The 24509-nt window shown below is 40.2% G+C and overlaps 1 protein-coding gene across 8 annotated transcripts in view; it reads left to right on the top strand.

Moving 5' to 3' along the window:
- Nucleotides 1-24509, top strand: part of CSNK1G3 (casein kinase 1 gamma 3) — a 133343-nt gene that overhangs the window by 74686 nt on the left and 34148 nt on the right. For all 8 annotated transcript variants that reach the window (XM_060235537.1, XM_060235534.1, XM_060235540.1 and 5 more), the window contains 2 exons: nt 4247-4316; nt 23973-24121. In XM_060235537.1, the coding sequence (XP_060091520.1) occupies nt 4247-4316; nt 23973-24121 (219 nt within the window). The remainder of the gene's footprint in view (nt 1-4246; nt 4317-23972; nt 24122-24509) is intronic.

The following is a 24509-nucleotide window of genomic DNA, read 5'->3' as shown; positions in this document are numbered from 1 at the left end:
GTCCCCAGCTCTGCAGCCGCGGAACCACCAACCGAGTCGGAACGCCCAGTCCCCTCGGAGCTCCGACGCTCGACACGAGACCGCCGCCCTCCGGCATATCTCCAGGACTATGTCACCTGATAGCTGGAACTATGGGGGGAGGGGTGTTGTGTCCTAGGCTCAAATGGGAGAACTGTTACTTTTGGAGGGAACTGTTACTTTTGGAGGGAAGCCGAACAAGCCAGAGCTTGAACTCCACACCAGGGTTCCAGAGAAGGCCTAAGCGTGCCCAATCAGGGGAAGGATTGAAACATAAGTAGCCAATCAACATCCAGGCTCATACTGTACCCTGATAGGCCCTTAGGGCCCTGTAAATAACCAATCCATGTAGATAGTTAAGGACCAATTAGAAGGGGGCAAGAATTGTATAAAGGAGTGGGAAGTTTGAACAGAGCTCAGTGTGTTGTGTGTGTGTTCCTGAAGTAAAGCTTGCTGAAATCACTCTCCGACTCTGGTCTCTTACTGTGCCGACCCCAGTACATTACACCTCTATATCCTCCTCTCCTCCACGATGGACCTACTCCACATGGGCCCTATGATTCTTTACTGCTGAGCGATCCCAGTTCAGGTTTGCTGACTAAGTCACCATCAGCTTAATGCTGAAGGCCCCTCTACTAGATGATCCTACAGGAGTAAATGGGTTCATTTCTCTACCTGGGCAAAAACGTAAGAACTTTCTGCTAAGACTTGTTTCCTTGCCCTAGTATTTGACTACTTGATGTCTCTCAGAGTCTGGCTTGGTAACGTTTTCCCTGAAGATACTTGGCTAGTGTTTTTGTGCTTACCATGTGAAGATTCAAGACAGGACACTTTTTTTACACCCAGCATCTAAAAGTTTTTTGAGGTCGTTTCATTTGTTCCCACCACAAGCCCCTATTGTATTGAAGTGATCCTTGTCAGTTGTCCTGTTTTAGCTCATACTAGCCTCATTCAATCCTCTTGGGTCATGCAGTTTGTGATTCCTGTCTTTCAAGGTTGTGTTTTTGGTAGTAGTTAGGTCAGTCAGAAGAGTAGGGGGACTGGCAGTCTTGAGAGCAGACCATCCATTTATTAACTTTCAGACAAGTCATGTGGTGCTGAGGCCCAGCTTACATTTTCTATCCAAGGTAGTTTCTCATTTCCATCTGGCACAAGAAATTGTTCTTCTGGTGATTTTTCCACTTCAGACGCAGAAAGAACTCTATACTGCTTAGATGTTAAGAGATCTGTATTATTTTACCAAGACAGAATGAGAGGTTTTTTGCAGTCCCCACATCTTTTTTTTTGGTATGCTACTTTGGTAATTCAAAGGGGAAACCAGCTTTAGTGCAAACCATTTCCAGGTGAATAGTCTCTGTAATTCAGTTGAGATATGCAGAAGGAGAGTTAATTTTTATACCCCCCTTCACTACCCAAAGGAGTCTCAGAGTGGCTTACAATCACCTTACCTTCCTCTCCCCACAACAGACTGCCTTTGAGGTAGCTGGGACTGAGAGAGCTTTGACTGATCCAAGGTCACCCAGCTGGCTACATGTGGAGGAATGGGGAATCAAACTCTGTGGATGTTAATGTGAGAAGAGACTCAGTGGTTGGCAGAGCAGCACTGTACTCCTTGTTCCATTGAAGCTCACCCTACTGCCAAGATAATAAGCTCCATAGTCTCCCAATGTGGGACTGCACGGAAGACTGAAGATGAAAACAGTGTTGCACTTACCTGTAACCATTGTTCATCAAGGTGTCTTCTGTGGAGGAACACATTGCCTTCCTCTTACCCCATGGTGAGGTCATGGGATACTTTTATTCGTGAGAAACACAGTGGTTCAGGAAGACTGGGGAAAGAAGGTTGGTGTGCAGTTGCTCCAGCAAAAATAGCAATTAGTGTATCCTTCCTTTCTGTGTTTCAGAAGACTGAAGAACAAGACCAGTATTGCATACTGAGTTTATTTTTGTTATTTAACTGAGATCCTGTTTATATTAGGTGAGACAGTTATTTGCGTTAGGGGAGGATAACTGTAACAAGTATGGAGGATTACATAACTTGGAGCAGAGCCTGTTAAAGCTGTTAAGTAGATGCATGTGGTTGTACCAATACATGACCATCTGCCTCTGGGTGGTTAGTGTCCCTTCAGACTCTTTTTGACCCTATAATCTAAATGATACTTACAAAAAATATGTATATATTTGGAATCATAATGATATTTTTATAAGAAAGAAAACTACTGAAACAGCAGTTTTGAAAGAATGCATTCAGAATGAATGAGTATAAATGAGATGATGAGTATAGAGTATAAATGAGATTAGAATAAGAATTAGGAAAAGTGGTACGGGGTTAGGGTGAAATCGGGTAAAGAAAGGAAATAAGATAAAGAGGAAGGGGTTTATTTATTTGTTGTTAGTATTCAGTTTGATTTGTAGATGGTAATAAGCAAAAAATGAAATGTATTTATTGGAGATGTATAAATAAGTTGACATATGCACACAATGAAATATTAATACTGAAATATTGAATGAGATGAGGTGTATATCAGTGTATCTAATTTCCAATATGGCTCCATCTGTAGAGACTCATGAACAAACAAGGCTGATCTTTCCACAAATCTGAGAAAAGCCCCAGTTTTGCAGAAAAATCTGAAATCTAGAATTTTTGTATGTGTGAGATAATCCTTTCCTCAAATAATAGAAATAATAATAGAAATAGCACTTTGTGGGGGGGCTGTTAGGCAACCATAACAATATTGACAGCCTTCAATATTGGTTTCTGTCAGTAAAAGATGGGAGGGGAGTAGGGCCTTTTCCAGAGTTGTATTGGCTTTTGAAGGAGGCCTTATGGGGCAAGAAACCACTAGCAGGCCTTGCAGCTTTTCACTTGTTGTCACCACCCATGAGCCAGTGTGGCATAGTGATCAGGAGTTTTAGATGAGGATCTAGACAACCCAGATTAGAATTCTACTCAGTTCTGTAAAACTCAGTAGGGGACCGTGGACCAGTCACACACACCTAGATTAGCCTACTTCATAGGGGTGTTGGGAGGATAAAATAGAGGACAGGAGAATAATGTAAGCTGCTCTGGGTCCCTATTGGAGAGGAAGGTGAGGTATAAATAAATAAAGTAATAAAATAAAGTAATAAATATAGCTGAGGATTGGTGGTAGATAAAAGATAGATTGGCTGCTGGATACGAAGGAGAGACTGAAGAAGAAGAAAAAAGAGAGGATCCAGGGTCTGCCAGGAGAAAGGAAAGAGGAAATAGTGGGGGAGGATATACAGAGGAAAATGAGATGCCCTGTTTGTAGGTCACTTGTCAATGTATATTATTTTCAACACGACCCCATCTGCAGATACTTAAATCTGCTGATTAGGGACATATAGAGAGAACAGAGATATTTTAGCAAACATAAGAGTTTGCAGAAAAATCAGAAACATTTTTTGGAAGTGTGTATAGGGGTTAAATCTCCTCAGACAAAGAAGTGATATATGCACTTGAGCAGGCAACACTTCTCTGTCAACCCAGCACAAGTGGAAGGTGGAGGGGGTGAGAGCTGACATGACACTACATGAGCCAGATAAACAGACAGCAGAACTACAGGTGGGTGGAGAAGGGGGAGAGTGAGAGTCATTATTTCTCCTCCCAAATTCTGCAAAGTGGCAAGGGGATCAGAGCAATTGTGAGGACAGGCAGAGAGGCGATTGGGTGAGTGGTGGGCAGAGAGAGTGATGACAGGTGGGCAGGCAGGGTGGTGGGGAGAGGAACAGGCAAGCAGGCAGAGAGGAGGGGAGGGGCAGTAAGTGGACAGCAGCAGGAAGAGTAGGTGGGCAAGCAGGCAGAGTGTAGGGAAAGGAGGAGAGAACAAAGTGTCTGTTGACATTTGGGGAAGAAGGCAGTGCAGCAATAGGGGCGGGTGAGTTAGATTAACTCTCCCCTGCAAGTTTTTTCATGTATTTCTATGGGAAGAGCAGAAGTCCAAGATACTGCTGCTGCTTGAGTTGAGCCAACAGAAGTGGCAGCTCTATAAGTAAGTGGGCAAAAAAGGGGATGATATTTCTTCCTCTGAGTGTTGTGGTCCATGCTAGTGTTGCTATATTATCTGTCTTACAGATAAACAGATTCTAGAAAATCAGATTTGTTGTTTGATTTTATGGGAAGCAAAAACGAAGCTGTAAGCATCGTTTTCACTGTCTAGTTCTGTTCAGTGATTTACTAAACACTAGTACAACAACTATTTTTCAGGAGCCAATGAAGTCTAGGGCACCACAGCTGCACTTGGAATACAGATTCTACAAGCAATTGGGATCTGGAGGTAAGTATAATCTTGCAAGTTGTAGGTTGAATTAAGCTGTTAAGGAAAGAATAGTAAATTACATATTAGTGTATACAAATAGTTTTATAAAAATAACTTTTAAGTGAATATTTTTGATTATGTCTCATATTGATCTGTTTAATGCCTCAGTATAAATTAGTGGTCACAGGTACATGATAGAGAGATTAAGGGTCATGCTTTACTCCCAGTGTATAATTAGTTCATTAGCTGGTGTGAATGCCCTTCTGGTGTTATGAGATTCAAGGAAGTATAAATATCTGGCAGACATAGCAATATATCTTTTGTTTGTAGATGATATATAGTCTGGAGATCTGAGGCTGTCTATTTGCCTTTTATTATGTATCACTCTCTGTTTGATTAATGATTTAGCCCTCTCTAACCCAGGGTCTAAAAGGTCCTTGGGAGATTGTTGTGGCTCTGCGAGGGGCTAACAGACTCAGCAGAGTTGATAGCGGGCCCTCTCACTGCGTAATTGATTTATTGCCGCCAGCTGGCGCTTCAGCTGATGAGGCAGGGATACCTTCCAGCTCTCCACCTCACGCTGTACGTGTCAGGGAGAGACTTCAGCATGACTTAGAGATAAGAAGGAAAGAGGCTAGACTAAGGGCAAGTTGATCTATCAGTCCTGAGTTTTAGCAGAGTTTTACCAAGCTGGGCCCCACTGCTGGCTAATTGGAAACTGTATAAGCTTTCTGCTTCAGACAACATGCTCTGTGGAAGCAACGACTGTTCCTGCTCTGCTTCCCCCAGTTACCAGACTCCTGGCTTGAATGACCTTGCTTTCAGACTGTGATTTAAACTGAAGCTTTTGGTTCCTGCAACGCTCCCCTGGCTCTGACGCAGAATACGCTCAGACTATTCCCTTGCCCGCACCCCAGTGCGTGACCAAGATAGATCTAAATTTTTTATAGTTTTCGAGACTTCCTTTTTCCATCTAGATTAAAACTGATCTTGGAATACTAGAGGCAACAAATATTGGGGATTTATGTTCACAGTCAACCAATTAAAAATCAATAGAATACAAATTCTGGCCTCCACCCGAATCATTCCTGTTTTTAGCCTAACCCATGAGTTTGTCATACATTTTGGCACTTGTAGTATGGCTCTAAGAAATTTAAATTGTACTCTTTCAAGTGGAGATAATGCAGAAGACGGTGGCCCCAGAAATGTTCCATATAACAACGGGGCCAGCGATTTTGCTTTGAACAATTTGAGAGTGGCTGGAACGTAGTGCCCCCCTTATATAACCAGTACAATTTCAAAATTGTTAGCTGTTTTCTCCCCTACATCTGCTACCAAATCAATGAATTGTTCTGGAACCCTAGGCTTGCAGGGTTACATCTAGATATTTAAAACTGGCGACTTGATCAAGCTGATAACTTGTCCTGTTTGTTTGGACTGTACTGGTCATTGACTGTAATAATAAAGTATGTATGCTCATTAGCTGTTTAAACTGGTTTTATTCTTCACAATGTTCCAGACCAGTGCTTACCTTGAAAGCATGTTTCTGTTATCAGGTGACAGTTAAAACAGCTTGCAAGGGTTAAGCAACTCTTTCCCTGTGTCCCTGTCCTCTAGAACCCTTTGTGGAATAGAAAGGACCAATGGACTATTACTGGATGTAGCTGCAAGACAGTGTGCAGTTTGGATTTATGTGAACGGTAGCAAAATATGGTATTGAGACCGAAACTTAGTACAATTTGTTTAAGTAGTTGGTATTCATAGACTACACTGCCCATGTGGCCTGTGAATTGACTTGAGTGGACTGCCTTTTACATGTGTGTTGTGTCACTGTGAAACAGTGTGGTGCACAGCATCCTCTGAGAAATTTAGACAGTGCTGCTATTCAGATTTTTAATAACTTATGCTATCCCAGCAGTCTGAATAACCCCGAGTAGCCCAATCTCATCAGGCCTTGGAAGTTAAGTGAGGTTGGCCATGGTTAGAACTGGATGGGAAACCACCAGACAGATTGGGTTTGCTATGCAGAGGAGGGCAGTGGCAAACCACCTCTGCTCATCTGTTGCCTTGAAAACCCCATGGTCCTGGGGTTGCCATGAGTTGGCTGTAACTTGACGGCACACAGTTATTATTGTTATACTATTTCAGATACAATGAAAGCACAGAAGGTCTGGCATAATGCAGGCCCTGAAAGAAGAAATGGAATTCACAAATTTCCTTTCCATCTATCTAGTCCACAGTGTGTGGAATCTGTAATTAAGTTTAAAATTGGAAGTTAAGCCAAAACCCAAATATTTGAGAGGTTGAAAGTGAAAGGCTTTCTCTGATTCCTGTTAGATATGCTTAGCTGAATTTGCTGCCATTTGCTTTGTGTATTGTTTATAACTATATAGCAGCAGCCCCAATGAGGAGTGATAGTGAACTGATTAGAGCGGGGTTTCAAGATACTATGTGCTATCATTAACATCAGAAATATTTATTTATTCATGACTTCCGTGGTTGGATCATGGAGAGTTGGGACGCTTCTCCAAAAGAGGAGCAGACCAGAGCCTTTGTTTTGGGCAGAGAAGGTGACTTCAACTCCTGCTGCCTACTTTTCTCAGCCAGGGAAAAGGCTAAGACATGCTTTGGAAATTCTGATGAGATTTACTTTGGCTGATGAGGAGTTCCTGTGGGGCTCCTCTGAGGCTTTGAAGGATCCCCAGTGAAGGATTGCATTCCAGCGTCTACAGAGGTTTCCGTAGTCATTAAATTGACTTAAACTTATCATGATTCAAGCCTTCTTTGGACTATTTTAATATCTATTATTTATCTTCAGTAAGGATGGTGGATCCCAAGGTAAGAAGATTGTTATCTATCACTCCGGGACTAAATTAAGCTATTTTGGAAATAAGGACTAAAATCTGGAATTAACTACAACTTTCTAAAGTTAAGAAGGGAAGGGGGTAATTCTGGGACTATTGGAATTTAAGAAGTCAAGTTAAAAGTCAAAAAAACAACATGTTTGGAATACCTGTGGTTTCTGCAAAAAAACCCATCATCACAGAGTTGCTGCACTGGAAGACGTCACAGGAAGTGGCGTAATAAATAATATCGCGAGAATACCTGATCATAGAGAACGGGACTTCGTGGCAAGAAAAGCAGGAAGGAACCATTGAAAGAAGGGCAAGTTTCTATCTTCCTGGACTCCTCTAAGACTAATTAACCATAGAAAAATGTCGGCTGCCATTAAAGGAAGGTCAAAAATTATTATTTTTTTTTAAAAGAACGGGACTTTAAAATTTGGTGGAGCCGGCAGAGATTGTCATTAAAAGGTGCAATACATTGGACTATATAATTAGAATTAATTTTGGTGGGCCCAAAGAGAAAAAGGAAAAAAGTTTTAAAAAGGAGCCAGAAAAAACGCAGACGCCATTTTGAATGAATTAAAAACTTTAAAAATTAATATCGAGCTAGGAAGGGCATGCTCCAATCTATTAGAATCTGTGTTTTAATTTTTAATTTATAGACCAACTTTGGAGCCTATATTTACAATGGAAGGACAGTAATGTCTGAACATAAATGGGGACCGAAGCTTCATCTGAGGGCCGGGTCTTTGGAAGAGATAGATGGCCAAAGTAAATGAACAACTTGAAGCCATGGAGGCGAGATTGGTCAAAGTGATGAAAGAATTAATAACTGAAAATATTAAAGAATTAAGGAAAGATATTAAATCAAGTGCAGAAAAAAGAAATTGAAGATCTCCGAAAAGACTGACAAGCAACATTGAATAAAGTGCATGTGGTTGAAAATAAAGTAAAAGACCAAGATTCCATGATTACTAAACTGCAGGAGAAAGTAGTTCTACAAAACTGTAAGTTAATGGAGAACCAGGTAAGTCTGAGAGGAGTTCCTGAGATTGAAGAACATGATTTGAAGACATACATAATAGGAATCATTGCTGAGTTTTTGGAGATGGACCCTGAACAATCTAGTTACTCCTACGACTACATATGTAGGGTCAATTCAATGTGTGCAAAAAAAAAAAAAATAAGCTACCAAGAGATGTGATAGTAAGATTTGTATCAAGAGACATGGTAGGAAAACTTTTAAGTAAACAATTTGAAAAAGCAATGGAAATGGAGGGAAGCAGAGTAAGAATTATGAAAGAGTTGCCAAGAAAGGCCATAAATGACAGAAGACTGTACAAGAAATTAACTGACAAACTACGGTACAAAGGACTGAGATATCGATGGATATTACCAGAAGGTCTAAGTTTTGAATTTGAAGGAAAGAGGAATTCAATTAACAATGTTCAAGACCAGAGGAAATTTTTTGAGGAACATGGTGACTTTGGGGATACAGAATAACTGAAGAATCATTATGGATTACAAATTAATATCTTGGAATGTAAATGGATTAAACTCACCGCAAAAAAGAAAGCCTACATTTTATTGGATCAAGAAGCAAAAATGTAGTATAATTTGTTTACAAGAAGTGCATATTAAACAAATGGATTATAAATTCTTATGGAATAATCAATTGGGTATGGAATTTTTTTCATTGGCTAAAGAAAAAAAAGGGTGTGTGATTTTTTTATATAAAACGAGAACTTAACCCGAAATTGGTTTTTAAAGATGATGGTGGAAGATATGTAGCAGTGGAAGTGTCATTAAATGACAAAAATACATTGTTAGTGGGATTGTATGCCCCAAATGGGGCAAAATACTCTTTCTAAAAAGAAATTGTACAGCAATTAGACCAAGTAATATGTGAACAAATAATGGTGATGGGAGACAATGGAATAGTTTAAAATATTTTGGACAGATCTGAGAAAAGAAACGATGAAGGGAAACTACCAAAGTCTTTCTTTGACTAAGTGAATCAAGAAAGTTTGGAAGACGTTTGGAGGAAATTTAATCCTAAAGTGTGTGACTAGCTTCTTTTCGGCAAGACATAATTCTTTCTCAAGAATTAATATGATATGGGCTACAAAAGATCTTGGACTTTTGATGAAAAAATAGAGATTCTTCCTAAAGTGGGGGCAGATCATAATCCACTAATGTGGTCGGTAAAGTATGCCAAAAAGACTAGGAGGTGGAGGATAAGTGAAGATTTACTACAGAAAATAGACATAGTGGCGTCTCTAGAAAAAGAAACTAAAACTTTCTTCCAAATAAACAAAAAAGAGGACATTCAATTTCAAATGGTGTGGGATGCGTATAAAGCTGTTATAAGAGGCATTTTAATTACATTGAACAATAAAGACAGAAGAGCAAAAGAGAAACAAATGTTGGATATTCAAAAAGAGATTGCTAATATGGAAAAGGAACTCAGAAAGCGACCGGGGAAAAAGAAAATTATAAGGGAGATTACAATATTACAGGATCAACTGAGACATTTGTTAAAGAAATAGAATGGAATCTTAAAAGATTGCAACAGAAATCCTTTGAAGGAGCAAATAAACCTGGAAAATATCTGGCTTGGCAAATGAAAAAAAAAGGGAGAATAAATATATTAACAAAATTATGTCAGGTAGAAAGGACATTGTGGACCAAGTGGGAATTAAAAGGGAATTTTATAAATATTATGCCAAGCCAAAGTCAAAAGGTGGAGCAGAGTAAAATAAATGAAAATACAAGAAAATACAAGTAAATCCCTTAACAGAAAATATGCAAAAGGTCTTAAATGAACCAATTGGAAAAATAGAAGTTGAAGCAGCAATAAATTCAATGAAAATGGGAAAAGCACCTGGTCCAGATGGCTTTACAGCAACATTTTACAATGTCCTTGCAGAGACATTAGTACCAAAACTTCAAAAATTGATGAAGAAAATAATAATAATAATAATAATAATAATAATAATAATAATAATAATAATAATAATAATAATAATAATAATAATACTTTTTAATTGTATCCCGCCCACCCCGCCAGGGCAGGCTCAGGGCAGCTCACAGCATAATAAGAACTGATGGGAAAGTGCCAAATACATGGAAGGAAGCAGTAATTTCGTTGATAACGAAAGAAGATAGAGACACCACAAATGTAAAAAATTATAGACCCATTTCATTACTTAATAATGATTACAAAATATATGCTAGGATACTAGCTGAAAAACTCAAACAGCATTTGAATAATTTTATTAAAGACGAGCAAGCAGGTTTTCTTCCCAGGAGACAAATTAGAGACAATATTAGAATTGTCATGGATGTGATTGAATATTATGATAAGCACTCTGAAAAAGAAGTGGCAGTTTTCTTTGCCGATGCAGAGAAGGCCTTTGCTAATGTGAATTGGAACTTTGTTTGCAGTGATGGAGAAATTAGGATTAGGAGAAAATTTTATAAGAATGGTTAAGGCAATATATACTGAACAACAAGCAAGACTCTGTATAAATGCAGATTTGACGGAAAAAATGATAATCAGCAAAGGTATGAGACAAGGTTGCCCTCTATCTCCATTGATATTCATGACTCTAGAGATTTTGCTTATGCAAATACAAGATAAGGAGATAGAGGGATTGAAACTGAAAGTTTTTTCCTATAAATATAGAATGTTTGCTGATGATGTAATGTTTATTAATGAAAATCCTGTATATGTAACGCCATTGCTGCTTCGCAAGATACAAGAGTATGGAGAATTGGCAGGTTTTTATATAAATAAAGAAAAATAAAAAAATTTATGTAAAAATATGACAAAGAATCAACAGAAAGAATTACAAAATGCAACAAATAGTGAAGTTGTTACAAAAATAAAATATCTGGGTGTGGAAATCACTATGAAAAATATAGATCTATATAAAAATAACTATAAGAAGCTTTGGAGTAAGATTGATGGAGATTTGTTAAAATGGAATGAATTGAACTTGTCTTTGCTGGGTAGAATTTCTGCAATCAAAATGAATGTTCTACCAAGAATTATGTTTTGTTCCAGACAATCCCAATTGTGAAGGATTACAACAATTTAGTAAATGGCAAAGGAAGATTTCAGAATTTGTGTGGGCTGGGAAAAAACCAAGAATTAAAATGAAAATGTTGACTGATGCAAAAGAAAGGGGATGTTTCCAATTGCCTGATTTAAAGTTGTACCACGATGCAGTATGTTTGGTGTGGATCAAAGAATGGATGACGCTATTAAATAGAAAACTACTGACACTAGAAGGTCATGGAAATATTTTTAGTTGGCATGCTTATATGTATTATGGAAAAAATAAGAGGGACTTTTTTCACATCACTATATAAGAAGAAATTTGCTGAGTATATGGTCAAAATACAAAAGATATGCGGATGAGAGAAAACCGCTTTGGATTGTGCCAACGGAAGTAATAAAATTATATTCAGATACCTCCGAAGTGAAGTGGTTATCATATAAATAATTGTTAAAAATGGTGGAAAGGTTGAATTAAAATGGTAGAAGAATTGGAATATAAATACAATTGGTTTCAAATGCAACAAATTAAGAGCTTGGTGGAACAGGATATTAAAAACGAAGGCGTAAGACAAGAACAAACAGAAATGGAAAGAATGTTGTTTGGTGATAATGATAAATATCAAGAATTTATAAACTCATTAGGGTTTGTAGAATCTTTTGGGATCAAGTGCTGTGTTCTACTGGAGAAAGTTCTCAGCTGCGGAGGCTTGAGGGGGTGTGATGAAAGGGCAATTGGTTTGTGGATGTGCCCATTGTTTGGTGGGGCTTCCTGGAAGGGTAGTGATAAGGAAACTGGCTGTTGAATGTGACCATTGTTGTGTGTTAATTGCTGGGAAGGTTGGAAGGGGTTTGAAGATAAGGAAGATGGTTGTTGACTATGCTGGATTGTTCTGTGGAATTTGCTGGTTGTTCTGAGACTTTCTGCAATTTATAGTCTGTAGGGTGTTTTGCAGAGCTGGGTACCAAGATTGGTGGATGAAAATGCCTTCTTCCTTTCTGTTAAAATTCTGCTGGTGTTTGTAAATCTCAATAGCTTCTCTGTTCAGGTGGGTATGATAATGTGAGTCCGTAGAACTGAACATTTCCACAGAACAATTCCACAGAACAATCAGCACAGTCAACAACCATCTTCCTTATCTTCAAACCCCTTCCAACCTTCCCAGCAATTAACACAGAACAATGGTCACATTCAACAGCCAGTTTCCTTATCACTACCCTTCCAGGAAGCCCCACCAAACAATGGGCACATCCACAAACCAATTGCCCTTTCATCACACCCCCTCCAGCCTACAAATAGCAGCTCTCCAGCAGCCCTGGCCCCACTCAATGCACAGCAGCCAAGAAGGTCTGAGCGCCTGCTCCAGCTGCAACGCCACTGAGGATGTTCTCCGCAGCTGAGAACGAAACGTCTGGAAGAAAAACTTTCTCCAGTAGAACACGGCACTTGATCCCGAAAGATTCTACAAACCCTAATGATGTTACCAGCTGTGAAAACCTGAAATCTTTGATAATTTATAAACTCTTATTGAAATGGTCTACGGAAGATGTAGTTAAATCTCAAATGATTAAATGGGCAATTAATATAAAGAAAGAAAGACAAATGGAGTCATAGGAACACTTGTGGAAGAACTCTATGAAGTTATCTACATCTTATAATATTAAAGAGAATTGTTTTATGACACCTAAGAAACTGGCAAAAATGAGTAACCAGATTTCAGACAGATGTTGGAAATGTAAAAAGCATGAAGCTTCTTTTTACCACATGTGGTGGATGTGTGAAAAGGCAAGACAATACTGGCCAATGATTCAGAAAGAAATATCAAAAATTTTAGGTTATGACGTAAAGAGATCTCCAGACGTATTTTTGTTGGGATTACAATGGAAAGTTTTCCGAAATCAGATAGAACTATTGTGTGGTATCTACTTTCAGCTGCAAGGATATTGTATGCACAGCTGTGGAAGCAAGATAAAATACCAGAAATATGGGACTGGATTTTAAAAAGTTATGTCTTGGAGTGAAATGGACAAACTTACAAGAATCTTAAAAGACTATGGTTTGGAGAAGTTCAAAATGGAGTGGGAGAAATTTCAATTATATGTTGAAAAACATTGGAAAGTAAAGGGACAGTTAGTGATGTTTGAAAACAGTTGAAGTTTTGTGGAATAGTGGACTATAGTAATAGCTATAAAGAAATGAATATCTTTTTTTTGTTTTTTGTTTTTGTTTTTATTGGATTACTAGTATTACTAGTATCTTTTATAAAGGTTAAGAGGTTAGAATATAAGGTTTTTTTAAGAGGTATTACCTTGCATTTTTAGAAATTTAAGTAAACACCGGCGGGGGTCAGGATAAGGGGGTGGAAGGGGAGAAAAGTGATGTATTGGTATTATTTTTGCATTGGTGCTTTTCTTAGTGCTTTCTTTATAAATATTATTACAATACATTGCAATAATAAAATTGGTTTTGACAAAAAAAAAAGTATTTATTTATTTCTTCCTATATATCCCGCCATCCCCGCAAGCGGGCTCAGGGCAACTGAGCATTCAGCTGAAAACAGCTTTTTATATAGTATACGTAGCATTTGGGACTATGTGTTTTTTGAAGATGAGATTATGTGTGGAAACAAGCATTTTAGTCCTTCCGAAAAGGGAGCTTCTAATGCAGAATACAGTAGCTAGTATGTTTAGATGCAGTATAATGCCTCCAGTAACCTAGTGAGCCCAGGTTGGGCCAATAGGTTCAAATGGAAAAGGCCACACTGGGGTCAGGGATCCCGGTGCTATTGGGGCATGAAAAGTTTGGTGGTGGGAGAAGGTGGTTTGTGGAAGGAGACAGAGATATGGACATGCTTGGTCCCCTTCCAACCTTCGTCCCATCCTGAGAGATGCTGGCTGTGGGGATAGGAAATCATAACCTTCTCCAACACTGGTGCTGTGCAATGCCAGGTCTATCAAGAATAAGATCTCGGTTCTCCAGGATTATCTGGTGGAACAGGCAGTAGACCTGGCTTGTGTGACCGAGACGGAATGGTGAAACAGTTGCCTTGTGGCAACTGTGCCCTACCCCTGGCTTTCTGGTCCTCCACCAGTCCTGGACTAATGGGCAGGGAGGTGATGCTTATTTGGTGGTACTTTCTCCTGGCACACCCTGAAACACAGATCGCTGGCATTGATTGTTTGGACCTGGTGTGGGATGCTGAGGAGAGCTTGGCCATTTGGCTGGTGTGCTGTCCGCCTAACGCACCAGCCAATGTCCTGCCTGGCCTGATGGAGGCTGTATCCACCTAGGCACTTGAGTATCCCAAACTATTGGTTCTGGGAGACTTCAGATGTAACCTCCTCTCAGGCTAGTGTCCTCCATGGCGGCACTAGGGCTCTCCCAAGTTGTTTCAGCTTCCACACATCAAGTAGGTCACACGCTAGATCTTATCTTTGTCTCGGGGATTGAAGTGGACTGTATTACAATGGATGTAGTGCCATGGTCAGACCAGTTTGTCCTAAAGGCCCGGTTATGCACGCCTAACCTTACCTGTTTAGGTGGCGAGCTGATTTATGCTCGCCTGTGGAGCGAAATGGACCCAATTAGGTTCCAGTTTACCCTTGCGGCCCATTGGATGAGCTGGTGGAAGAATGGCATAGCTGCCTTTCTGAAGCCATCGATGTGGTCGCTCCCCAGGCCCTCTCTGCCCCCGTACCGACTTGGCTCTTTGGTATTCCTTGGAGTTGAGGCAGATGAAACAAGAGCTGAGACGACTAGAGTGAGTGTGGCGGAAGGCCCAAGAAGAAGTTACAGAAACGTCTTATAGGACATTTATGAAGACCTATGAGATGGCAACGAAGGCAGCAAAGAAGGAGTTCTATGCTGCCCCCATCACTTCTGCAAAATCGCGCCCATCTCAATTTTTTAGATCAGGGGTGGCCAATGGTAGCTCTCCAGATGTTTTTTGCCTACATCTCCCATCAGCCCCAGCCAGCATGGCCAATGGTTGGGGCTGATGGGAGTTGCAGGCAAAAAACATCTGGAGAGCTACCAATGGCCACCCCTGATTTAGATTAATTTGGTCCTTAACAACTTTGCCTCAGGGCATGCCAAATGTTAGGGAATTGGATATAGGCTGCGTGGCTTTTGTGGGTTATTTTGCAGATAGTCTTGTCACTCCTCTGCGACCTTCCAGCCACAATTTATACAATAATGGAACTGGAAGCTCCTTGCTTGTCTTCACGTCCAGTTTTGGACCATTTCAGCCTGCTCTCCCAGGATGAAGTTGATAAGATCCTGGCTGCTGTGAAACCCACCACTTGCCCCCTTGATCCTTGTCCATCATGGCTGGTTAAAGCCTGTGGTGACAGCATACAAACTCCCTTGAGGAAGATCATCAACTTGTCCCTTTCAACAGGGGCATTCCCGGGGGCCTTGAAGGAGTCAGTGGTCTGTTCTCTCTTGAAGAAACCATCTTTGAACCCTACGGTCCTAGCAAACTACCGCCCAGTTTCAAACTTGCCATTCCTGGGCAAGGTAGTGGAGAGGGTGGTGGCAACACACCTTCAGGCTTTCTTGGTGGATGCTGATGTCCTAGATCCCTTCCAGGCTGGCTTTTACCTAGACCATGAGATGGAGACGGTGTTGGTCGCTTTGGTAGATGATCTCCGGAGGCATCTGGATCGAGGCAGTTCGGCACTGCTGATCCTTCTTGATCAGTCAGCAGTGTTTAATACGGTCAACCATGAAGCATTGGCCCACCGCCTCACCAACGTAGGAATACAGGGTCTAGGCCAACAATGGCTGGTCTCCTTTCTCCAAGGTGGGACAGAGGGTGACGCTTGGGGGTGAACTATCCCAGTGGCACTCATTACAATGCGGTGTGCCACAGGGAGCAAATTTCCCCCCAATGTTATTCAACATCTACATGCGCCCCCTTGCCCAGATTATCTGGAGGCATGGGCTGGGGTGTCATCAATATCCAGATGACACTCAGCTCTTTCTGCTGATGGATGGCCACCCAGACTAGGCCCTGGAGGAACTGGGTAGGGCATTACAAGCCATGGCTGGTTGGTTGCAACAGAGCCGACTGAAATTGAATCCATTGAAGACGGAGGTCCTGTGCCTAGGTTACAGGGGGCTGGGATCATAGATCAGGCTCCCACCCTTTGATGGGGCTCCATTGATGCCTACATCGAGGGTGAAGAGCTTGGGGGTATTCCTGGATGCCTCTCTGACTATGGAGGCCCAGGTTACCACCACTGCCAGATCAACCTTTTTCCATCTGAGGTGGGTCAGACAGTTGGCCCCATATCTCGCTCCCCATGACCTGGCCACAGTGACCCACGCAATGGTCACTTCTAGGCTAGATTACTGTAACTCTCTCTACATGGGGCTGCCCTTGACCCTCCTTCGAAAACTCCAGCTGGTGCAGAATGCTGCTGCAGGGATGTTGACATCGTTGCCTATACAGGCACGGATCCATCCTGTGCAGCGTGAACTGCACTAGCTACCTATTGAGTACCGGATCTGGTTTAAGGTTTTGGTATTTACCTGTAATATCCTATACGGCCAGGGTCCAGTATACCTTCAGGACCGCCTCTCCCTGTATGAATCCTGTAGGTCTTTACAAAAGTTGACCCAACAACTTTTGTTAATATCCGGCCCCAGAGATGTTCATCTGGCCTTGACAGGGCCAGGGCCTTTTCCGCTTCCCCTGGAGATCCGGGCCCTTCAGGATCTGCTTCAATTCTGCAGGGTCTGTAAAATAGAGCTCTTTCACCAGACTTTCAGCTGAGGCAGTGGATGCCACTTGTTACCGGCCTCCCCCCTTCATTCCATCCATAAGATTTGATGGACCTGGACAATAGGCCATGTGTGTGAGGCAGAACTTGCCATTTTAAGTCTCTATTGTCACTCTGTAGTTTTAGATTTTATATATTTCAAATTGGTATTTTATTGTTTTTACTGTTGATGGTTTTTATGATGTAACCAGCCCTGAGCCTGTCCTATGGAAAAGGCGGGCTAAAAATCGAATTAAATAAATAAATAAATGCAAGTTAATACAGAATAAGCACTTTAGAAGCTCATACAGAATAAGCACTTTATATAATAAAGTGGCTTCTTTAGCCGATCAGTTTGGATCAGACAAAAACGGTTTTGTAAATTATTGTCAAATAATGGTCAAGTATTAAGGTATTAATTTTATTTAAAACAACAAAGATACCGTTGATCAATTATTTTGATACTTATACCAGTTATAAACATCAGTTTATTAACTGTTGTAAAATGGGGCTAGCTCCAGTGATCCATCTGCAGTAGGTGATCATGGAGGTGGCTCTTTCCCTTCTAAACCAAGGGAAGTTCATTTCCTGGGACTACAAATTAGGGTTGTGCATGTTGAGTATTTCTCAATGTTCCCAAATCCCAGCATTGGTATAGCATTGGGATTTGGGAATGTTACATTTTTTCGGTTCCAATATACCTTACAAGGATCATTACAGTGAATGGTCTCAATAGGATTATAATGGAGAATCCATCCAGGTGTATCTGGGGCTCTGATGGGACTGGTTTTTTTGAGGAAGAGGCACCAGATTTTCGGCCTAGCTTCTGGTGCCTTTTCTTTAAAAAAAAAGCAAAGCACCCAAGTTTCAAAAACATTGCATCAAGCTGTGTAGTTCTATGGGCCCCAGAAGAAGGTGCCTCCATTGTTTCCAGTGGAGGGAGGAAAAGCCTGAGAGTTCATTCTGAAGGGATTTAAATAGATTGAGAGCCCTTTAAATGCCCTGTAACTGTGGCTATCCAGTGGCTCTGAAAAAATCCCAAATATTTTCTTTGCTTTTTTTTTTTAGGTGGCCATTTTCGGATAGCCAAATCACCAGCCATTTATGGATAGCCAAATCACGAGCTGAGAAAATACCTGATCAATACTGATTAGGTATTTATTGGATTTTTGGGGGGCTCAGTTTATACTGAGTGCATACCCTTACTGCAGATTATTCTACAAGAACTAATAGATATCTGAGTCAACGCTGCATTGAGAAGGGAGAAAGGAGCAAAGTTATCATTCCTCTCTCTTTCATATATAGCACACATTTGCTGTTCATAGCTATTAGTCCACCATGGGTCCCCTGACCCCACTAACCAACTTTCCTGGGATTAGGACAGATGGCTGATGGGATGGGAAAAGATCCAGAATCCTTGCACCCTCAGATCACTGGACCCAAGGCAATGAAATTTATTTTTAAATTAATTATTTTAATAGTGTAAACATTGTATAAATGTGAATGATTCACATTCACAGTGTCATGGAACACCAGCAGCCAGTCTGTTTATTTTGAAAAAGAAAAGTTAAAACAGGAATAGATCAAAACAAGTAGAGACCCGAAAGACTTGTGTGGGAGGGAAATCCCATCCCCTCAGTCCATGCCTGGACCAGTGGGCTATTGCTGTATGTGGCTGCAATACAGAGCAATACAGAGTGTAGCTTGGCCATGCTAGGTGAACAAATTATCTGGCAGCTCACTGTTCCCCCAATCCACCAACAGTGAGTGAGCAAGGAGGAGGGGGAGCTGGGCCCAGGGTGAGAGAAGGATGGGTAGGCAGCTGAGTATGGGGCCAGCCAAGGAAATCCCCCTCTCCACAAGTCTGTTTTAGTGGAGATTTTATCAGCTGGGACATTGGAGGTTCCCCCTTTTTCTCACCAGGCTGTCAACATGCTTCCAGAAAGGCTGCCTCAACAATGGACTAGGAAGCAGAACGCCGACAGTAGGTAATTGTCTGAATGAACAACTGCTTTTTTTAGGGCTTCCCAAAGTTTGGAGGAAAATCTCCATTCTATCACTGGTTTTAGTTGGTAGATTTAAGTATCTACAGATGGGGCCTTGTTGACTATTAAGTATATTGATAATAGCAACGGTTGAAGAACAAGCTGATTAGGAGATGCTTGCACTTGTAGCAAGTGGCTAGAACTAAGTATTCTGCTGCCAAATTACATGTGCCCCTAACTGAGCAAAACGAAGGAGCAAGCAGCCCTCATTCCTGCCTTTGCTTTCAAGTAAATGATTCCATAATCAAATGTGTGGTGTAGTTGATTAAGAGTGTTGGACAAGTATCTGGGAGATCCAGATTCAAATATCCACTTGTGCAATGGAAATTCACTAGGTGACCTTGAGATGGTCTCGCACTCTCAGCCTAAGCTACATCACTGGGTTGTTGGAGGAAAGAATTATGTAAGCCACTTTGTGCCCCCATTGAAGAGAAATGCAGAGTATAAATAAATTAAATAATAGCCTGCCACTTACACAGTGGAATTCATGGCTTCATGGAATATTTGACCAATGGGTGTGTAAGTGCCATCAAGTCACTACTATCTTGTGACACTGAATTAATGACCTTGCTAAAGTTGCCATTACAATCTGAAGCTTGCTCATGACACCTAAAGCTCTGATGGCTCTCAGCCAGTAAACTCTGTTACTGAGTTTTAAAGCAGGTGGAGGGGAAGGGGGGGGTCAGCCCTTAAAAGGAATGCCCTGCAAAACTTATAGCATAGATCTAATTTGTTGCTAGGATATGAAGTCTGCTCAAATAGAGTTCAGTTGCTGCTGGCTCTCCTTTGCCTCTGTTAGGAACGTCTTTCCTGCTGCTGCCAGGGAAAAGTTGAGGGTAAGCAGGTGGCCGCACTTGGTGGGATGGGCAAAAGTAAGAAACTTTCCCTGCAGGGGTGGGAGGGAGAACAAACAAACCTGGACTGAAGATAGGGAGGCATTGAATTGCTTACATTCAAGCATAAAATGGTATGGTTTTTTATTGTACATAACAGTTAGAACAACAGAGCACAAGAAGGCAAGGAGCTTACAGTCATAAGTTTGAGACAAGGAAGATGACAAAGAGGAATGAGAAGATGGGGATGGGGAAAAACTGGAAAAGAATGTGTGTTCATTCTTATGGCAAGTACATGGGCTTAATCTCTGTAGGGATGGGGAACTAAGGAGTTGTGCAAAAGTTTTCAAGTTTATCCTGCAGTGTACCTCTCTAGGAAAACATCTTCGCATGCACAAAACATTTTGCACCCCATCTGGAAGAAGATGAGGAAGACAGAAATCTATACCTTATTTGGGAAGACATTCCAGAGCCTTAGGCCAACTGCAGGAAAGATCCTGGTCTCCACAACTAACTGAGGCTTTCCTCTTAGCATTGGGCATCACTGCTAATTTAGAGTTGTCAACTACTGTGGAGAAAAATTTCCTGACGCTTTAACAGAGACTTGATATAGAATCAATATTATAGAAAGTTAATTTATTTTTGATAGTCCTGTTGCTTATATATGTATATTATGCAACTAATTGTTAAACATTTATTAATTTTATGTAACACGCAATGAAGGGTTTTTCGACTTCCAGACTTCGAAGGATTGTATTAGATTAGATATAGTAATGTATAAAGTTATGTTTCCATTGGTTTTCTGTTTAATTTTTAAATGTAATACTGTTGGAATAAAAATTTAATCAAAAATGTGAAAATGAACTGTCAGTACTTATGTCTTGAGAGTAAATAACATCACCTGATAAATAACATTCCATTAATCCTATCTTAAAAGGACGGGACATTTTCTCCATGCCATTTGGCAACGTTGTTTAAAACTAAGAGGCGGCATAAAGCTTGCTTAATATGAAAGAGAAAAAATCATATTTGGTATAGATGATTCTGGGCTTCTTAATTTTTGAGCTGGCACCTATAGCCAAAGAAAATTTGTCAATCCCCCAAAGCAATGAGCCTATTATTGTTGTTTCTGTTACTGTTATTTTGTGAGTATTTGTGCATGTGTTTGTGCATGCATCTGCCTGCCTAGAAGTCATGGTTGACTTCTGGTGACCCCTACTTGGGGCTTCGACATTCAGAGAAGTGGTTCTATTGCCCTGCCTGTGCCTCCTGGTCCTGGTATTCCTTGGAGGTCTCCCACCCAAATACTTGCTAGGGTCAGCCCTGCTTGGCTTCCAGGGTATCCAGGTCAGGGCAGCAATGAGTGTATTTTTAATGGTCTGCTTTATGTTAATGCTCTGAATTTAGTAAGGCATGTACCTTCAGCATCATTCTTTGGGTGACATATGTTATTGGAGAGGTTTAAGTTCTGGATTACCAGAGTTTGAACTATTATAGAAAGGTATAGTTGTGCATTGAATATTCCACTGTATTTTTCCCCTATGTATTTTTATAGCTCATTGAGGTAGATTAGAGAGTTAAATAAGACAGCAAATAGATGTGCAGGTCAGACTATTAATTAAAAGCAGCTCAAGCCTATTTGTGATATCATTAATATTATCATTCTAGCTATTTGTATCTGGTAGACAGATTTCAATTAAGTATATGGACTCAGTTACTGTTTGAGTTACTTGGAATTATAGAAGCATCTGGTCTAGCAATCTGTTCCATGTGTAGAAATATACTACTGTGTTTTATCTTTTAGTCCCATGATGGTCAAGTTAGAATTTGACCTTTTGCCAATTTCATTTCATATTAGCCAATAACATTTAGGGACTTCAGCCTAGGATATGAGGTTTAGTCAGGAAGCTTACAGGAGAATCAGTCTCTTGGAGCTGATGTTATCTCATTATTTGGTCATAGTGAAAATTACACTTCATTCTCAGTATCACAGTGCCTCTTCGATTTTGAGCAGGAAGCAGGAAAGAAAAAAACTTTTTTTTTTTTGAGAAAGTAGCTATCTAGCTGGATCAGGGGAATGCTGTAGAAATTGTTCATCTTGATTTAACAAGGCTTTTGATAAGGTTCCACATAATATTCTTGTTGACAAATTGGTAAAATGTGGTTTGGATCCTGTTACTGTTAGGTGGAATTGTAACTGGTTGACAGATTGCACCCAAAGAGTACTTGTGAATGGTTCTTCCTCCTCCTCTTGGAGAGGAGTGACAAGTGGAGTGCCTCAAGGATCTGTCCTGGGACTTGTTTTGTTCAACATAATAATAATAATAATAATAATAATAATAATAAACTTTTATTTATACCCCGCCCTCTCCGCCTAGGCAGGCTCAGGGCGGCTAACAGGACATGGTAAACCACGATACAGATAAATAACAGATAATATAATTAATAATTTAGACAATAAAACCAATAAAACAGTATGACATTAAAATACAATCGAATGGCGTATAAGATGGCTCGGTATTACTGATCTTATCAGGAGTTCTGTCTTAAAAAGCTAGCTGGAAGAGGGCCGTTTTGCAGGCCCTACGGAACTGGTTAACATCTTCATAATTTATTTGGATAAAGGACTAGAAGGGATGCTTATTACATTTGCAGATGATACTAAACTGAGAAGGGGTCACAAATGCAGTAAAAGACAGACAGGATACAGGATGATCTTGACAGGCTGGGAAACTGGGCTAAAACAAATAAAAATAAATTTTAACAGGGATAAATGTAAAGTTCTGCATTTAGGTAGGGAAAATCTAAAATCATTATGGGATGGGGGAGGCTTGTCTTGGCAGTAGTATGCGCAAGAAAGATCTAGGGGTCTTAGTGGACCATACACTGAACATGAGTCAGCAGTGTGGTGCAGTAGAAGTATATTGTCCAGATCATGTGAAGTGATTGCATCACTTTGCTCCGGTTAGACATTACTTAGGGTACTGTGTTCAGTTTTGGGCACCACAATTTAAGGATACAGGCAAGCTGGAATGTGTACAAAGGAGAGCAACAAAGATGTTGAGGGGTTTGGAGGCCAGGTCCTATGAGGAAAGGCTGAAGGAGCTGGATATGTTTAGCCTGGAGAGAAGACAACTGACAGGTGATATGATCACCCTCTTCAAGTACTTGAAAGGCTGTCATCCAGAGGATGGTGCTGAGTTGTTTTTTTATGGCCCCAGAAGGTCAGATCAGCACCAATCAGTTGAAATTTAATCAGAAGAGTTTTCAACTAAATATTAGGAAGAACTTTTTGACAGTTAGAACGGTTCCTCAGTGAGGAACAGACTTCCTTGGGAGGTGGTGGGCTCTCCTCCTTTGGAAGTTTTTAAACAGAGGCTAAATGGCCGTCTGACAGCAATGCTGATCCTGTGAACTTAGCAGGAATATTTGTGAATTTCCTGTGCTGTACAAGGGGTTGGACTAGATGACCCTGGAGGCCCCTTCCAACTCTTATGATTCTGTGAAGCATCTGAACTGAATTCATGTGCTGAGAGGTTTTATATTTTATTATGCTTTTCAATACTAATATTCCAGTGCATGGTTACAACTGTAATTCGAGTATTGCTGAATAACAACCATTAGCGAATACACAGCCGCCCTGAGCCTGCCTCGACGGGGAGGGCGGGGTATAAATAAAAAAAAAATTACTTACTTACACAAAAGTAGCAAGTTGGATTTCATAAATCCTAGTATATAGTTGGTGTATGCGTATTTTTTCAAACAAGATACTGTATATAATTAACAACCTGGTATAGAAATTAAGCCACAGTTTAAATTGACATAGTTCTAAAATTATAGAATGCTCTTGAGACCCCCCCCCCCAATATTACAGCACAATATTTCATAGTTACCTTGAAAGGGAAAAGAGAACTTCAATAATTTTTTTTAAATTACAGCTTTTCTAAAACTTGGCAGCATTTTCCAGAAGAACTTTGGTGTTGACAAAGCCCATACAAATAGTTTTTCAAGATGGTTGTAAATCTTAAATATGATCTAGTTAATATGTGACATAGAATTTGTACTTAACTGTGTACATTTAAAGGTGTTGAATATAATATTACTTTTCGCTTTTTCCCCAGATGGAATACCTCAGGTTTACTATTTTGGCCCTTGTGGCAAATATAATGCCATGGTGCTGGAACTACTGGGACCTAGTTTGGAAGATTTATTTGACTTGTGTGATAGGACTTTTTCTCTGAAAACTGTTCTTATGATAGCCATACAGTTGGTAAGTAATAGTTCTTCTTGTTTTTAATGGTCTTCAATATTAACTGGAGATTCTTTGAGCATCTGCAAAAAGAAAGGCTATGCTATCAATTTTAATTATTTCAGGATTGTTCTGCCCTATATTTATCTTTAGGTGCTTAAGGAAAAAATGTTTGTACTTTCATAAATTCAAATGTTGGACACGTACAAGTAGAACTTTTAGCAGGAAATTGAAATGTTGCTGAATTGCTTTATTTTGTTGCAGTCAATCAGAATTTAATCTGCTAATCCCTAATTCCCATTTTACTTTAATTTACTGTTGCCTAATAAGACCTGTTAGTATTCTGCAAATCTGCTCTTATATTACTTAAGTGCAGAACTGCAGCCTTTTGAAAAGTCACAGTTTAATG

This window comes from Heteronotia binoei, chromosome 4 (genome assembly GCF_032191835.1).
Source record: "Heteronotia binoei isolate CCM8104 ecotype False Entrance Well chromosome 4, APGP_CSIRO_Hbin_v1, whole genome shotgun sequence".
NCBI lineage: Eukaryota > Metazoa > Chordata > Lepidosauria > Squamata > Gekkonidae > Heteronotia > Heteronotia binoei.
The sequence above is the reverse complement of the archived record's forward strand: the minus strand, read 5'-3'. Positions and strand labels throughout refer to the sequence as shown.